The sequence below is a fragment of the Berghia stephanieae genome, chromosome 8 (genome assembly GCF_034508935.2).
Source record: "Berghia stephanieae isolate SIO BIC M18660-M18661 chromosome 8, UCSD_Bste_1.3, whole genome shotgun sequence".
Classification (NCBI taxonomy): Eukaryota; Metazoa; Mollusca; class Gastropoda; order Nudibranchia; family Aeolidiidae; genus Berghia; species Berghia stephanieae.
Window position 1 is genome coordinate 41,091,033 of NC_088367.1, and position 15,000 is coordinate 41,106,032.

General features: G+C 35.5%; 2 protein-coding genes across 5 annotated transcripts in view; both read right to left on the reverse strand.

The window, feature by feature from the left end:
- The window catches only part of LOC144978685 (uncharacterized), an 84,071-nt gene that overhangs the window by 62,689 nt on the left and 6,382 nt on the right, over window positions 1–15,000 (reverse strand). For all 4 annotated transcript variants that reach the window (XM_078925088.1, XM_078925085.1, XM_078925087.1 and 1 more), the window contains one exon: window positions 7,375–7,432. In XM_078925088.1, coding sequence (XP_078781214.1) covers window positions 7,375–7,432 — 58 coding nt within the window. The remainder of the gene's footprint in view (window positions 1–7,374; window positions 7,433–15,000) is intronic.
- Window positions 677–3,281, reverse strand: LOC144977922 (uncharacterized). Its single transcript, XM_078923336.1, has 4 exons — window positions 3,273–3,281; window positions 1,913–2,124; window positions 1,244–1,307; window positions 677–943 (listed from the first exon to the last, which is right to left on the reverse strand). Exons 1-4 carry the CDS (start codon window positions 3,279–3,281, stop codon window positions 677–679), a joined length of 552 nt encoding a protein of 183 aa, XP_078779462.1.

A 15,000-nucleotide genomic window follows, 5' to 3' on the forward strand; every position in this document is an offset into this window, starting at 1 on the left:
TACGTACGGTGAGAGAATGTGATTAAAGAGTCCTTTCCAAGGACTCAACTATGGGCCGAGCGAGGCTCGAACCCAGGACCTTCCGATTCGAAAAAGAATGTCATACCACAAGATCACATAGCTGCACATAGGTACTTGCAAGTCTGCTAACCGAACGCAATTATGGGCCTGTTTTAACATAGCTGTTGTAGACAATCGTTTGCATTGGTTTGAGAGTATTTCCATTACAACAATCTGGATTATCAGACCTGTAAATAGGTATACGTCGAGCAAAACAGAAGAAGAGGTAGAGTGAAGGGGAATAATAATATATTTTGTCGTTTCATTATATAAATGTGGGAAATTTCTCATATATTTTGTGTAAAGGGGAGAAAGAGAAATGGAGATTATAAACTGACAGATAGATTCATAGATGGATAGACAGACTGACAGTCAGACGGTTATCGGACGGACGGGCGGATGAATTGGTGGATGAGTGGATGGGTGGAGTGGATCGGATAGATTGGGTTGTTGGATGGGTGGATTTGGTGGATGGAGTGGATTGGATAGACTGTTATTGGATGGATTGGTGGATGGAGTGGATTGGATAGACTGTTATTGGATGGATTGGTGGATGGAGTGGATTGGATAGACTGTTATTGGATGGATTGGTGGATGGAGTGGATTGGATAGACTGTTATTGGATGGATTGGAGGATGGAGTGGATTGGATAGACTGTTATTGGATGGATTGGTGGATGGAGTGGATTGGATAGACTGTTATTGGGTGGATTGGAGGGTATTGGATGGATTGGATAGACGTTATTGATGGATTGGTGGATGGAGTGGATTGGATAGACTGTTATTGGATGGATTGGTGGATGGAGTGGATTGGATAGACTGTTATTGGATGGATTGGATAGACTGTTATTAGATGGATTGGTGGATGGAGTGGATTGGATAGACTGTTATTAGATGGATTGGAGGATGGAGTGGATTGGATAGACTGTTATTGGATAGATTGGTGGATGGAGTGGATTGGATAGACTGTTATTGGATGGATTGGAAGGCTGTTATTGGATGGATTGGATAGACTGTTATTAGATGGATTGGAGGATGGAGTGGATTGGATAGACTGTTATTGGATGGATTGGTGGATGGAGTGGATTGGATAGACTGTTATTGGATGGATTGGATAGACTGTTATTAGATGGATTGGTGGATGGAGTGGATTGGATAGACTGTTATTGGATGGATTGGAAGGCTGTTATTGGATGGATTGGATAGACTGTTATTGGATGGATTGGTGGATGGAGTGGATTGGATAGACTGTTATTGGATGGATTGGTGGATGGAGTGGATTGGATAGACTGTTATTGGATGGATTGGATAGACTGTTATTGGATGGATTGGTGGATGGAGTGGGTTGGATAGACTCTTATTTGATGGATAGGGTGGATTTGGTGGATGGAGTTGATTGGATAGACTCTTATTGGATGGATTGGTGGATGGAGTGGATTGGATAGACTCTTATTGGATGGATTGGTGGATGGATTGGATAGACTGTTAGTAGATGGATTGGTGGATGGAGTGGATTGGATAGACTGTTATTAGATGGATTGGTGGATTGGATAGACTTTTATTGGATGAATTTGGAAGGCTGTTATTGGATGGATTGGTGGATGGAGTGGATTGGATAGACTGTTATTAGATGGATTGGTGGATGGAGTGGGTTGGATAGACTCTTATTTGATGGATAGGGTGGATTTGGTGGATGGAGTGGATTGGATAGACTCTTATTAGATGGATTGGTGGATGGAGTGGATTGGATAGACTGTTATTGGATGGATTGGATAGACTGTTATTGGATGGATTGGTGGATGAAGTGGATTGGATAGATAGGGTTATTTGATGGATGGGGTGGATTGGAAGACTGGGTTATCGGATGGATTGGGTGATTTGGTGGATGAATGGATTGGGTGGTTGGATAGACTGGGTGGATAGAGTGAATTGGGGTTTTTAAAACCCTGGAGTGGATTGGGTAGATTGGGTTGTAGGATGGATGGATTGGGTGGTTGGATTGACGGAGGTATGGTTGGACGGTATGGAGTGATGGATAGATGGAAGGATGGATCGATGGATCTATCTGAAGAGGTAAAAAAAAAAAAATTGATACATCCCCATTCGTCACCACGCCCTCTCTTGATCGGACACTGGTCAAACACGCTGTTTAAACGTTCGATTGATGTAGTCAAGCTTGGGGCATGCTGTACTGTACTGTACGAACATTTTTTTCGACCACCCAACGTGTCAGCGGCGTTTTAACTAACACACGTGTCATCAAATCAAGCCAGTCACACATAATGGGGCCCAATCTCGTGTGTCCATCATAATACTATGATATGTATATACAAATATGTATACTACGCTATACTAATACTATACATACTAGCTGTCTCGATGTTATAGATTAGTATCCGTTTGATCTCTCTCCGTGTCAATCAATCATCAATGTGAGATGACCGATGCCCTGCCGTACTCTGGAGGGGAAAAAAAGCATAATTAAAAATTTGGCCAGAAAACTCGTCCTTCAAATGTCCATCGAGCTGAATGACCCTCATCTTGGCAAAAACAAAACAAACAAAAAAATCGCAAACCTGGGACTTCACGAAGTTTCTGCCCAGATGAGGATAATTTAAATCGATCGATATTTAAGGACGAGTTTTCTGGCCAAATTGTTAAATATGTTGGGGGGGTTTTTTTCCCCTCCAGAGGACGGCTGTGCTTCGCTTGGAGGCTGTATCTGGCTCGCCGGTCATCTAGTCAGCTCTCATAATGCAAGGTATGCGTTTGATAGCTTAGAGTAACGGCGTCTGGCTAAGCAAACAAAATTAAGCTTTAATGAGCGTGGTTAGTGAAATGATCGGTGACAACTTGTAAAACTCACATGGAAAGCAGCAGCAGAGAAGAAAACAAAGCGTTTTTAACCAGTTAACTGCTGCCGTACACTGGAAAAACTCGTATTTATAAATTTGGCCAGAAATCCTTTCAGAGTCCTTTAAGAGTTGTTGCCAAGATGAATGAGGGTCATTTAAACCGATCGATATTCGGAGGACGAGTTTTCTGGACAAAATTTTTAAATATATGTCTTTCCAGAGTACGGCAGTTAACTGGTTAATAAACGGCATTCGCGTAGCATTACATTGAGATATGATCTATAAAACAACAACAATATAGTCCCCACTGATATCTCCCCCAATCACGCTTCGGTGCGAGTTTGGTCTCGTGTCTTACCGAGGTCATACATCAAGAGAGCCGGCTGCTTCTTACATAAGGATTACTCCCTGTTCGTATTTTTTAGGTCAATTGCCCAGACCTATCTACTACACGAAATAGGGAAAAAATCGTAGTTTTCAGGGTTGATAGCATAGAAGACATTGTAACTACCCTTAAACATTACCAACCTGCCCTTTTAAAAACGTATTTAACTCCTTTATATGCTAGCTCTGGCACCAGAACTTCGTTTTCAATAAGTTTTATTGAATTACAAAAAAAATATCTAATACTAGTTCCAAAGTTGGAGTCGAATATTCGTATTTCTACGGGATTTTCGTAGTCGTTAGGCGGTCTGATTGCCATATTATATTATATTGGGCGATCCTCCATCTCATCTTGTTGCCCACAGTCGTTAGCTTTATCGGAATATCATTATGTATATATTGCCTATATTATCTATATACATATATTATAGTTTACTGTAGCACAGCGGCCAACTGTCCCGATACAATCGGGACTGTCAGGATTTGTAAATCTGTAGGAAAGGGGATTTTTTTTATTTTTAAAAGGGTCTATTTAGATCAGCCTGCCTACTGGAAAATATAAAAATTCGTAGTTTTTAGGAGACAGAAATTAACTTTACAAATTAAAAAAATCCTCATAATGATTAAATAACACTTCAAAATCCTTAAAATAATACACTCTGGCATCAACTTTTATTTTTAATCCATGTTTTCAATGACTTAAAGATTCTGAAATTGGAGCCAACATTTCGTAAGTCTACGAATGTTTCGTAACAGTAGGCAGGTCTGATATAGATGTATGAAAATGGCCTTTGAATGTTCCAGCATTATGATATTTTTTTTTCACCAGTGAATTCAAACAAGAAACAAGACAAATAATATAGTGTATTTGTTGTTTCTGTCCAGATAATTTGTAATTCTGTATCGCCTAACAGGCGTCATGTGACGTTCTACATGTTAAGTGTTGTTGTTGGCCAGGGACCCCCCTTTATAAAGCGCTGTGAACACGTTTAGTGGATATTGCGCTATATACAAGCTCATTTAATAATTTAATTTTAATCAATAATAGCGGCATAGAGTACTGGTACCCTCTTATTTGTTTGTTGTTGTTTTTTTTTTTTTTTTGTTACTTTTCTGATTTAGATTATTAGTTGTTTTTTTTTAACTCTTACATTTCAGAGGTGAATTTAAAATATTATTTAAAAAAAAAAAAAACCTGTTTAGCGTCATCGATATAATTTACGAGTTCCCCGGTCCTGGCGATGTCAGTTATTCAGGGGTTGCGCTGTATTGTTCAGCACATGTTGGTTCATAAATCAAATGATAATATAATATGTAGGTATGTATTTTCATGAATATAACGCATTATTCATCCGTCCATCCAACGACAAGAGCGTGAGAATAGCACAATAATGTGTATTATTCTACACCGAGTGTACATACCGTATAAGCAGGTCTGACTGACATCCGAACGCACGTATGGGCCTAGTTAATCGTTGTAATGGACAATATTTATTTTGCGTCAATTTTTGAGATTTTCATTACAATAATGAGCCTATAAGGAACTGGGTTATCAGAACTGCAAATAGTTGCACGTTGTTCTACACCAAATAATTTTTTTTAATAATAATAATTTTTAAATTCTAAAAATAATAAACAACAAATATAAGAATAAAATAAAATTTAAGGAACTGGGTTATCAGACCTGCAAATAAATGCACGTTGTTCTAAACCAAATAAAAAAAAAAATTAAAAATAATAATTTTTAAAATTTAATTATTAAAAATAATAAACAACTAATATAAGAATAAAATAAAATTTAAAAAGCAACACCCCCCCCCCCCCCCCCCCCCCCCCAAAAAAAAAAAAAAAAAAAACAATTCAAAAACGAGAAGAAAAAAAAAGCCGAACATGCTTTGAAAAATGACACCATAGATATGATGACAAGTCATCACGCGGTGACAGCCCAGTTGTGACAAGGGCTGACAACGATGGACCATAAATAATTATTATAATAATATAATGTAATGTTACCTCAGCTCTCAACAGGATGCCGTGACCAGACCAGAGCAACGTGCACTTATTTATAAAGTCTGATAGCTAAAATTGTTATGATCTCAAAACTCTTGCAAACCAACGGAAAATATTGGTCAATGCATCAATCAGGGCCATAAGGTCCATGGCGCCGGAGTTTATCCCGGTCTCGATAGCGTGAAATGGAGACTAGACATTTCTTGCTATCCTTTGGATAGGACGCTAATCTATTGCAAAGTACTTTCCGTCAGTTCTAACAGACCCAGCTACCCAATCACAGCTGTGTGGACGGATGAAGGGGGAAGGGTTGGGGGGGGGGGGTCAGAAAAAATCTAATCTCGACTACACCCGGGATCGATTTCGGTCTCTTTGCGTGTGAAGCGAGTGCTCTACCAAATGAGCTATCGGGACCCCCCCCCCCCCCCCCCCCCCACACACACACACACTAATCAGTGCTGATTGGTGAAAAAGGAGGAACGTATTTTAAACGATTACCCATAAGCCCTATTTTACTGCTTTGACCCTCACCTTTAGAGTAGTTGAGATGATAAATTATTTATAATGTTAAAACAAGGCCATAACTGCGTTCGGTTATCAGACCTGCGAATAAAAATAACGTTGGACCAGGATCCATACCTACTAGTACTAGCCAAAAATGAACCAGTGACACTCGATTTCCATCCCAAAACGTATGGGCAACAACAACAGGTCAAGTGTGTATTATTATAAACTATTATACATTTCGATCTAATAATAATAATAATAATAATAGATCTTTATTGTCCATAAATATGGCAATTTGTCATTTAGTTACACTTGTCATAACGTTATATGATAACTATAACATTGAACAGACACCTCACTCCTACCCATTTTTCTCTCTCTCTCTCTCTCTCTCTCTCTCTCTCTCTCTCTCTCTCTCTCTCTCTCTCTCTCTCTCTCTCTCCTCTCTCTCTCTCTCTCTCCCTCTCTCTCTTCCTCTCTTTCTTTAACGCATGCGACATACACAACATTAACATATTCATTTCATTTTCAATTCGTTACATTCTTGGCAATTCAACACCAAATATTATCATCATTATCAATTGGTCACTTCATCTAGCCTAACATTAAACAAATTAATCAGTCAATCAGTCAACGCATGAATCCTTGGTTTTGCTGTACCATATGAAATATTCAACATTTTTATTGCTGATAGAATGAACGTTGATTTATACTTGTTAGTTCCACATTTAATCTGACAAAAACTTCTCCCAGATGGCAAAAGACCAAATTCATGGTATAAAATATGTTTTTTTATTGTTGGTAATTGAGAATGCTTTCCTTTCTATTGCTTTTCCATGAATTCTTTCTACTTCATCAACAGGATGGTTTATTATTTTTGATGCCTCTTTGTAATTCTAAATCATCATACAACGCTTTATATAATATTAAGCGAAGGATAGGTCTTCAATCAACAAATCGCGAAATAAGATAAATAAGTGGTGCACTTTTGTGTCGGAAGTAAACAAGGCCGCCGCCATTTCGATTTCCTTGAGACAAAAACATTGATACGAACGATTTTTCCGAGGATTTGAAGCAGAACTCTAAACTTTAAAGTTTGAAGTACATACCATTCATTAATACGAACAATCATACAACGTTTAATACGTAAATGAGTGAAATGTTGCCATGAAACAAATAAATATCAAAAGAATTCATCACATAGGTGTAACTGTGCGTCGCTATTCAGCGCCGCCATTTTGAAAAAATCTCACAAGAATATGATTAGATAATGATGACGATTATAAATTATGATGATTGACGACGACGACGATGATGATGATGATGATGATGATAACAACGAGACGGCGATGATGATGATGATGGTGATGATGATGATGACGATGGTGATAATGATGATGGTGATGATGATAATGATAATGATGATGACGACGACGAAACAACGACTACGACGACGATGATGATGATGATGATGATGATGATGATGATGATGATGATGATGATGATGATGATGATGATGATGATGATGATGATGGCAATTGAAAATTCAATGCACTCACTCAACATAAAATACTTGTCCTTCATTGGTATAATCCTCTTCCCAGCCTCGGGGAAGATCTGGAGAAAAAAAAAAGAAAAAAAAATCGATATCAATCGATAAATTTAAAAACCAATAACTAATAATAATAATAATAATAATAATAATAATAATAATAATAATAATTGAGCTTTTTATGTAGCGCAATATCCACTAAATGTGCTCAAAGCGCGTTACAAGGGGTCGCTGACCAACAGCATCACTTAATATTTAGGATGGGACATGACGGCGGTTAGGCGATGTTACAATTTTTCGGACAGAGACAACGCTGTTAACGGCGAGGTACTTATTTTACACCTGAGTACGGTGAGAGACTGTGAGTAAAGAGTCTTCTCCAAGGACGCAACCATGCGCCGAGCGAGGCTCGAACCCAGGACCTTCCGACCCGAAAGCGAGTGTCATACCAAAAGACCACATAGCCGCACTAAAAAAAAATGCCATTCCTTTAGTACCTAACAGCCAAAGCCGCAAGTCTCACAATGAATAACAATGTGAAATTGAATGTAAGCTTCGATTTAATAAACGAAAAGAGATCGATAATGTGGACGTTTCGGGTTTCCCCTTTATCAACAAAACGGGATAATAAAACACTACAGACGATGTGAAGTGTTTCATTCATCCCATTTTGTTGAAAAATACTACTACCACTACTACTACTACTACTACTACTACTACTACTACTACTACTACTACTACTACTACTACTACTACTACTACTACTACTACTACTACTACTACTAACAAATATTAATATAATAATATAATAATAATAATAATAATAATAATAATAATAATAATAATAATAATAATAATAATAATAATATTAATGATGATGTGATGACGACGACGACGGATTATTATTATTATTATTATTATTATTATTATTATTATTATTATTATTATTATTATTATTATTATTTATTATCTTATTATTATTATTATTTATTATTATTATTATTATTATTATTATTATTATTATTATTATTATTATTCATTATTATTATTATTATTATTATTATTATTATTAATTATTATTATTATTATTATTATTATTATTATTAAGACATATAATAACACCACTACCTACAATAACAAAAGACGAGATCACATCATAAAGCCTCGCCTAACCTGCGAAAACGGTTTTTATTCCACAATGACATCAACTCCATAAAACATCCACTTTCTCACGGTGCGATATATCTAATAATAACAACGGCAACACAGGTCTTTACCTATGTTTTTACACACATAAAGGATACTCAGTGAAAAGAAATGAAATTCAATGCTACACTATAGGAAATCTATCGATAAAACGCCTACCAACTCTTTCAAATTTTTTTTCTCTCAAAAGATCGGAAGTTTACATCATGCTGAAAAACGAGCTATTGATAATGTCATATTATTATGGTATACTAATAAAGGTCTATATGTGTAAGTATAAAACGGGACCTATTAATATAACAATATTGGAGACAGTATCGATGCACGGTTACCTATGTGTGCATATTATGCAGGTCCCACATCCGAACAAACTTATTGGGCCTAGTTTAAAAACATTGTTGTAATGGACAATTTTTTGCGTCACTGTTTTATTCTATTGAGATTTAATTTCCTTTACAACAACGAGCCCATAATGAATTGGGTTATCAGACCTGCAAAAGCGCATGTCGATGGTTAGACCCCCCCCCCCCCCCCCCCACACCCCCCCCCTCCCGGGGTGCTCAAAGTGCTTTACAAGTGTCCCTGGCCAACAGCAATATTTAACATTAAGGACGGGACATGACGCCTGTTAGGCGATATTACAATTTTTTTCCCGGACAGAGACAACGCTGTTAACTGCCAGGTACTCATTTTATTTTACACCTGAGTACGGTGAGAGAATGTGAGTAAAGAGCATTCTCCAAGGACTCAACTATGCCCCAAACGAGGATCGGACCCTGGACCTTCCGTTCCGAAAGGCAGTGTCATACCCCTAGACCACATAGCCGCGAAGAAAAGAAAACATAAACAAAAAAACAGACAAAAACACCTTTTTTCCTCAATATTTAACGCTCTCCTACAATTTTCCAAAAGTGGTGATACTGCCTTTTAAAATATGACAAAAGCACTGGCAAACCGTCCAACCGTAGAAATACATTTTTTTATAAAACATCTTTATGATTATGTATTTTGTTATTCGCTTCATCGCTTTCATTGCGTGATATCTCAATTCAATGCCAGTCGAAAACATCATAATAATAATTTCGCCTCTTGCAACTATTCATGAATCGAATATAAACAATCAATTGATTATTTTGTACACATAGGTTGTAGTGTGTGATTTAAACCGTTTGTCGTGTCATTGCGTTTAATTTTGTTTTGCTTGTGTGTGTGTGTGTGTGTGTGTGTGTGTGTGTGTGTGTGTGTGTGAGTGTGTATTGTTGTTTTTTCTCTCGACAACAGCCGATCTCTAATACTATTGTCTTGTTGTTTTTTGGTGCTTTTAAAATAAATCTTAATTTTATTCATTTTTCTTATAACTTTCATTTCGTGTACCTATCTATCTCAATCGACGGGCACATATATGCAGGTCTGACATCCGGACCCATTTATGGGCCAAGTTAAACATTGTTGTAATGGACAATAGTTTGCGTCCTTTTTTTTTTTTTTTGTTTTAAGAGTCCCATTACAACGATGAGCCCATAGAGAATTGGGTTATCAGGCCTGCAAATAAGTACACGTCGATCTCAATTCTATACCAGTTGAATCCATCATAATTTCGCCTCCAACCAGTCATGAATTAAACACAGTTAATTTAAATCAGTCATATGGACATAACATGCATAAACGTCCAGTGGTGTGTGATTTAAATTGGTGTCGTATCTGCCTGTTGTTTTGTGGATTTCTTTGTTATTGTTTTACTTTTATTTTGTGTTCTGTTTTTTCATCGAGTGATTGCTGATTGATTTGTGTTTTGTTTCTTTTGTTGTTTTTTGTTTGTTTGTTGTTGTTTTTTTTTTTCTGTATTATTTTATGATTCATTTTATTTTATTTTTATTTTTCTATCTGTGAGCTTAGCCACGTTAACAGCGAGAATTATTTTTTCTCCTTCTCGTTTCGCTTTCTGGTGAGTCTTTTTACTGAACTCAAACGTGCCATCGGCTGCTACAGAACTGCTTTATCGATGCTGTGCGTTTATGTAGAATACTCACAACATCCGTCAGCCGAATATAACGTAGCAACACATATAAAACTATGTGTAACCTTAAACGAAAGCTCTGAACAAATGTGTTTGAAATGAAAGGTGCCAGACAAAGCAAGAAATAAATATACAAAAAAAAAAAAAAAAAAAAAAAAAAAAACGGGGGATCGAACCGCAGGCCTGACATACACAAAATCGAGGACCTGCATTAGAGCCACTCAATTTCAACGACAGTTGGCAATGATGATGATGAGGATGGCGACGACAACGACGACGAAGACGACGACGATGATGACGATGATGATGATGATGATGGCGACGACAACGACGACGACGATGATGATGATGATGACGATGATGATGATAAAGATGACGATCTGTTTTAGACTACATATCTGGCAACCACATAGCTACATAACATCGATTCGTTGAAAACAAAATGGAAGAAAACAAAACAAAAAAGTAATAAAAAGAAACGTACAAACAAAACAAAAAAAAAAAAAAAACACCGAATCTCTAAGACTCTTATGAGCGCAGGGTTTTTTTTTTTTTTTTTGTTTGTTTGTTGCTTTAGGTCTCTTCCAACACAATTGAGGTTATATGAGAGACCGCTGAAACAAAAAAGCAAGCAACCTAACACTAACAAAAATAGTACAAATGTAAATCAAAATCATAACCTAAAGATATCATAAGCTAAATTATAAATAACCAAGAACAAACAGGCAGAAGATTTACAGAAAAAAAATATCCCCTGTCAAAAATACAATCACAAACCAAAGAAGCAGGATAGGCTAGTAAAGAGAAGAAGAAACGACATCACTATCGGATCGTACACCCATGCGAACATCATAGGTATACGATTCAAGGGTGATGCTCCCATCCAACCACCCGCTTGAGCGCAGGGTTTAAATCGTATTAGCTCTGTAGGGGAGAATTAATAGCATTATGCGGTCAATAGAGAGAATCTTCTGTCAATCAAAATAACAATGGTGACGATAATGCTGCTGCTACTGATAATAATAATAATAATAATAATAATAATAATAATAATAATAATAATAATAATAATAATAATAATAATAATAATAGTAATAGTAATATTAATAACGACGACGATGATGATGATAACAATAACAATAAATCATAATAATAATAATAATATAATAATAATAATAATAATAATAATAAATAATAATAATAATAATAATAATAATAATAATAATAATAATAATTCTTCTTCTTCTTCTTCTTATTATTATTCTTATTATTCTTCTTCTTCTTCTTCTTCTTCTTCTTCTTCTTCTTCTTCTCTTCTTCTTCTTCTTATTATTATTATTATTATTATTATTATTATTATTATTATTTATTATTATTATTATTATTATTATTATTATTATTATTATTATTACTATTATAACAATGACGATAAAAACAACGAAGGAGCAAGATGACATACGTAGAAGGAACAGCAATAACAACAACTAAGATTTAAAAAAAAAAAACAAAAAAAAAAAAACAATAAATTAAAATAAATAGATAAAAATGAAAACAATAATAAAATAATATTTAAAAACTCACTCAAAACAACACATAAATAAATCCAATGTCGGCCAGAAGAATGCAGGAATGAGAAAGAAAATGGTTGGAAGTTGGAAGCAGAAAATGGGGGACAGGGGGACAGGGGGACAGGGGGGAGGTCGGACTTAGCCTTTACCCCACATGTTGAGAGGTCGGTGTTAACTCGTGGATCAATCAGATATTTATCTCTATTTTTCTTTTGTTTTATCTTTCTATTTGTTTAACAAGTTTACCTCAGTTGTCTTATCTATTTCTTATCTTTAATTTATTTATCTCCTTTTTCCCCCTTCTTTTTCTTCCCGCTCTGTTATTCAACAAGCAAGAAAGGTCATGTGCATTCACAACAACAATTACGACAACGAAGACGACGACCACAACGACAACAATTATAACAACAACAACAACAACAACAATAATAATAATAATAATAATAATAATAATAATAATAATAATAATAATAATAATAATAATAATAATAATAATAATAATAATAATAATGGTGATGATGATGACTACGATGACAAAAATTGTAATGATATTATTATTATTATTATTATTATTATTATTATATTATTATTATTATTATTATTATTATTATTATTATTATTATTATTATTATTATTATTATTATTATATTATCATTATCATTATTATTATTATTAATTATTATTATTTTATTATTATAATTGTCATCATCATCATCATCATCATCATCATCATCATCATCATCATCATCACCGAAACAGTTTTCATTAGATGATTGCTTGGTGTGTTAATGATAAGTGCCGATACTAGACCTGTTAATCTTTTTATAAAATTCGCCCCACTGATGACGGAATAAATACATACCGAGTAATCACCACCAGCCGTGACCAATGGAAACAATTAACAACATGGATGGAGAGAGCAGCATACTCATCGACGAGGACTAGGACTGAATCACACAATTCTCAGCAAGTGTCATTCGGACTGCGAGGCTAACTACTACTACCAACAAGTTATACCCGTAAAAGCGTTTTAACCAGTTAACTGTTGTACTCTGAAAAGACTCGTTATTATTTTTTTTTTAATTTGGCCAGAAAACTCGTCCTTCAAATATCGATCGATTTAAATGACCCTCATCTTGGCAATAACTCTCAAACCTGGGAATTAGCGAAGTCTTCAATAATCCCATGTTTGAGAGTTTTTGCCAAGAAGAGGATCATTTAAATCTATCGATATTTAAAGGACGAGTTTTCTGGCCAAATTTTTCAATTCGTGTGTTTCCAGGGCACGGCAGTTAACTGGTTAAACACGAATGTTGTTGCGCCGTGTTTGCATACGGATGAAATATAATATTATTAGAACGAGAATTTCGGAAAAAAGATCAAGAACAAAATTTGGTGATAGATCGTTTGCTTGTTTCGGCCACAAGATTTGGATTGAACTACCACGCGGTCTGAGGGAGTGTAAGTCTTTACCAGCCTTTAAAAAGAATCTTAAGACACATCTTTACTGTATTTGCTTTTATTGACACTATGAATCCTTGATTTGGCTATGGATTTCAAAATTGATAATTTATATTGTAAAGTGCCCAGAGCTTGTGTTTTACGCGAGAATGAGCTCTGTATAAATGTGTATTATTATTATTATTATTATTATTATTATTATTATTATTATTATTATTATTATTATTATTATTATTATTATTATTATTATTATTATTATTATTATTATTATTAAATGCAGACTTTAACTCTCTCCTTACCGGCCAGTTTCCGAATGTTCGCCAAAACTTCACATCCGCCCAACACAAAAATAGATTTTTCTTACTCAAACAGAAAATTAACAAGTATATTCGATGCATAATATTGTTCAGCAAAATGAGCTCTACAGCACAGTGTCAAGTTTTTATGGCTATAATAATAATAAACACATTTTCATCAAAGTTTATGGAGAAATAAAAACAATCAGATAGAAAGTTGTTGGTTGCATCGTAACGAATGTGACGATTTTCCTGTAGTTGGAAAGGAGAGGGTTAATTCAAATTTAGGTTAGGGATCGTGGATAGCTCATACGGTAGAGTCACGCTCTCCCCGGCCAGGCGGAGTTGTCGTACCAGTAAGGTCGCGGGTTCGAACTCACATAGCCGCCGCGAAATTGTTATTCTCTACTGTCTTCTGGAACTTCCCTACTCACTTCATCTCTTGTTGTTAGAAAGAGGAAAAACGTTTAACTGAAGAAGGCTAAAGACCGAAACGTCGTTTACTTTGTTTATGTAGTATCTTTTATATGAATAATTTTTACTCCCTTTATTATTGGACTCATTTAGGCACCTCTAGATTCTGAGCAATATTGAGACTTTTATTTATAAAGATGCACTGAGACAGGAAAGTAGTACCCTCATAATTTGGGGTTACATGGGCCATTTTTCTTGAAAAAGATTAGTACACCCAAAGACTAATCTTTTTCAAGAAAAATGGCCCAAGAAACCCCAAATTACGGTACTACTTTCTTGAGAAAGATTAGTGCACCCAAAGACTAATCTTTTTCAAGAAAAATGGCCCAAGAAACCCCAAATTACGGTACTACTTTCTTGAGAAAGATTAGTGCACCCAAAGACTCCCCTGTGTGGTGTCCGGGGTCCCTCAACAGAGAGGGTGCAAGAACAGCAATAGCCACTGAGGTCTGTTCACCTGGGTTATATATAGCCCAACGCCAAGCCAGCGGGTCGTAAAAGGCGACTAATGGTGTGTGACTCGTGACTCCCCCTTTTTGAGTCACCTGCAGACCTGCCAAACTGAAAACTTAAAATTTAGTAATTTTAATGTCAATTTTTAGTAATTCGAC